The sequence below is a fragment of the Notothenia coriiceps genome, unplaced genomic scaffold, assembly GCF_000735185.1.
Source record: "Notothenia coriiceps isolate Sejong01 unplaced genomic scaffold, NC01 NC01_scaffold00010084, whole genome shotgun sequence".
In the NCBI taxonomy this organism is placed as follows: Eukaryota; Metazoa; Chordata; class Actinopteri; order Perciformes; family Nototheniidae; genus Notothenia; species Notothenia coriiceps.
This window is the reverse complement of record NW_011342785.1, coordinates 1,034-4,763: the sequence shown is the minus strand read 5'-3', so window position 1 is coordinate 4,763 and position 3,730 is coordinate 1,034. Positions and strand designations below refer to the sequence as shown.

The following is a 3,730-nucleotide window of genomic DNA, read 5'->3' as shown; positions in this document are numbered from 1 at the left end:
ATGTAGTGTCTCTACTTTAAAGAGTCCTCTCCTGCTGATGTTCAGGTGTATATCAGTATGTAGTGTCTCTACTTTAAAGAGTCCTCTCCTGCTGATGTTCAGGTGTATATCAGTATGTAGTGTCTCTACTTTAAAGAGTCCTCTCCTGCTGATGTTCAGGTGTATATCAGTATGTGTTTCTCTGGTACTGTAAATAATTTTTCCAGAAATATAGTCTCCTTTATATGCAACAGATCTATGGACAAAAACGTTGTTTGACATAACATTAAAGTTTGCCTGTTAATAGTTTTGAAGCTCAATAAACAGCCAACAGTCGACCAGATGTATTTGATGTCTTCCAGACACTGTTATCTTTAAGCTTCCATTAAGCCACTCTAAGTTTTTCAGAAACATGATCATTGGAAGCATCTGGACGTGTCCCAGAATACTTTGCAGCCAAGACATTATGCATGCTTGAGACTTTCTAGGAAATGAAGGAAATTTGTTGGAGCAAACAGCTGAGGGGAAACCGGTCCCTGAAGAGGTGATGAAGTCTCTGAGGGGAGGGATCTTCATCCTGACTCACTAATGAGGATCTTTGAGAAATATAAACTCTGACCAGAAAAAAAAGGCTTCCCCTTGCAGGATCAAGACTAACAGCCTCTCTGGGATAATCGAAAATATGTTCGCGATGCAGTAAATGTACTATTGATGGACACAGCCTATTATTTATTTGATAATAAAACTTTGTGAACAAAAAATCTGCAGATAGAGAGCTGGTTAGCGTTAGCTGTAAGCTGTTAGCTGTTAGCTGGTTAGCGTTAGCTGTTAGCTGTAAGCTGTAAGCTGTAAGCTGTTAGCTGTTAGCTGTTAGCTGTTAGCTGTAAGCTGATTAACGTTAGCTGTTAGCTGCAAGCTGTAAACTGTTAACTTTAGCTGTTAGCTGTTAACGTTAGCTGTTAGCTGTTAGCTGTTAGCAGCCTGTGGGCAGCACAGTCCTGCTTGGCTAAATAACAAAGAAAACAGCTAACGGTAACAGGGCTAAATCAATTTATTATTATTTATTGTTTGACTTGTAGTGTCTCGGCATTAAACGCCACGATGTGCATTATTTAGTCCTCTGTTAAAAAACAGGGCCATATAAAATCCTTTTGTTAAAAAACCTCTTGCAGCATGTTTTTTACCCTAACAAAGAACAGGGAAGGGAAACCCCCAAAAAGCATGATAGGGCCTCTTTAAACATTTTGTCTTCAGTGATCATAATGATATCTGTTTAATTGTTTGTTTCCTTAAATATTTGTCTTTGTTGTTGCTGCTGTGATGCAAGAAATGTTTCAGACTTGAGCTGTCAATAAACAGAAAAAATGTTTACGTCCCCAGAACTGAACTTTTTCTTCCCCTCGTCCAGATTGTGAAAATGCCACCGTGGCCGACATCGTCTTCCTGTTGGACGGATCCTCCAGCATCGACAAGAAGAACTTTGTGAAGGTCAAAGGTTTTCTCAGCAGTGTCATCAAGGACCTCAACATCGGCCGGAAAAAGGTTCGTATCGGCGTGGCTCAGCACAGCGTTGAAACTTCCCGGGAGTTTCTGCTGAAGGATTACATGGATAAGAGATCCCTGATGATCGCAGTTGAAAACATGTCCTACCAAGAAGGAGGCACAGAAACAGGCATGGCCATCGACTACCTCCGGACGGAGTATTTCACGGAGGAGGCAGGGAGCAGAGCCGGCCAAAGGGTGCCTCAGATCGCTGTGGTTATCACGGATGGAGAGTCCATGGACGATGTGATCGCACCCGCCCAGCGCCTGAGGCAGCAGGGAGTCATCGTGTTTGGCATCGGGGTGGGAGCAGCCAACATGAAGCAGCTCGAGTCCATCGCCAACCGGCCTCCAGAGCGCTTCCTGTCCTACATCAGTAACTACGCGGCTCTGAAGACGCTGAAAGACAGTCTGCTAAAAACTGTGTGCGTCTCAGTGGAGGATCAGACGCAAGGTAAGGCAAAGGATTGAAGAAAACATCACATAATAGTCCATTTGAATGCATAAAGTTTATATTTCTAAGCGGGCAAATTAGGTTTTGGTATTTGAAGATGAGATCTACTGGGTTTGTTTGAAAAACAAGAAATTGATCATCATACTGTTTATAAGTTTCCTGCTGTTACAATCATGCAGTCCTTGTTGGTAACAAGTTTTTAAAGTATACCTATTCCCAATAGGTCATTCAATGGCAGCCATCAAAGAGCGTGGCTAGACATGATGAATTGTGCAAAGGGGGTAATGGGAATTCATGGTGCTGTACCTGCTTGTGTATGGGTACAAAATGAGAGCTTGGAAAGATTCAAAGTTAGCTTAATGTGAAAATACCTGAAAATACTAAATGTTAGTGCATATCCTACGAGATTAATGATCTTTAAGGTTGAGTTATTGGATAAACTAGCCATACACTTTGGAGTATACTGACGTCTTGACTGTAATGTAAGAAAAAGTAATAATGTTGTCTCTTTTTCCAGCATTGAAAGACAGGTTTGCAGATATCTTCTTCATGCTGGACGGTAGCATGGCTCCAGGAATGGTCCCGGGGGTCATATCTGACTTGGTTGAATTGATCGATCGTCTCAATGCCTCAGTGTCCACCTACCGTATTGGTTTGGCCCAGTACGGTGAAGATACCAAGGTCGAATTCTCCCTTGACAAATTAAAAAACAAACAGAAAACCATCGAAATTGTCAAGCGTTTCCGCCTGCGCCCAAACACCAACAAACCAGCTGACCTGGGCGGTGCCCTGATCAACGCCAACACTCACCTTTTCAACAGTGAGGCTGGGGGCCGTGCGCATCAAGGCTCCCGACAGTATCTGGTTGTTATGAGTGCAAAAGACTCCAGACGCTCCGTGTATAAGGACGCTGAATTGATCAAATCATCGGGGGTAACTCTTATAGGAATGAGTGCAGGTGCAAGTATGGAATCAATCGAATCATTTGCCAGTACTGACTATGCATATAATACTTCAAACGTGTTACTTTTGGAGGATGTCATCTTGACTGAGAAAAAGGAGATAATTACTGAAGGTGAGAATCCCAACCATCCTATTAGCAGTTTTTCACGTTTTTCAGTTAGCATCTAGAAGTGGACAGCTACAGAAAACTAGCATTCATAGTTTAATTGAAATCCTAGCCACCTCTAATCGCAGAACACAACATTATGCTTACTGCTTTGACCTATGTTAGAAGCAGTGACGTGCGGCAAGCTTCATGGTTGGAGGCACTGACTCTTTCAGAGAGTCAGATTTACAAATATTATATTTTGACCTTAATCAAAATATTCTGTTATTTTCAAAAGATTTTTTTGTCTGATGTTTCGATTCATTTTAACAAGACTGTTAAACAAAAGGATACCCAAAAAATGTAGTTTAGTTTAAATATTGGATTGTTCTTTCTTAGTAAGATCCCATTTTCATTACAATTGTGGTCTTACCTTGACTTGAAGATGAAGTCCATGCTCTCCTTCTGGACAACAATCTCTATTAGTTTTTTGTAAAAGTCCTCCTTATCTTCCTGTAGTTTCAAAAGTCTAGTTTGTTGTTTGTGTCTATCCGTCTCTGTGTAGAATAACAGTAGCAACAAGAACCTGTGGGCTCACGTGCGCCCCCTGCAGGTTATGTCTGCTATGCCATATGATGAGACCAGCGAGCCTAAATATCATATATATGAAATAAGTTATTTAGAGACTATGGATGGCGAGGATAAAT

The 3,730-nt window shown here is 41.5% G+C and overlaps 1 protein-coding gene across 1 annotated transcript; it reads left to right on the top strand.

Annotated features, from left to right (window-relative positions):
• Positions 1-1,387: 1,387 nt before the first annotated feature.
• On the top strand, positions 1,388-3,050 carry LOC104945843 (collagen alpha-4(VI) chain-like; the record flags this gene model as incomplete). Its single annotated transcript, XM_010771566.1, has 2 exons — positions 1,388-1,975; positions 2,493-3,050. Coding segments are annotated over 2 exons (1,146 nt in total), but the record flags the coding sequence as incomplete, so codon positions are not given.
• Between the last annotated feature and the right edge of the window lie 680 nt (positions 3,051-3,730).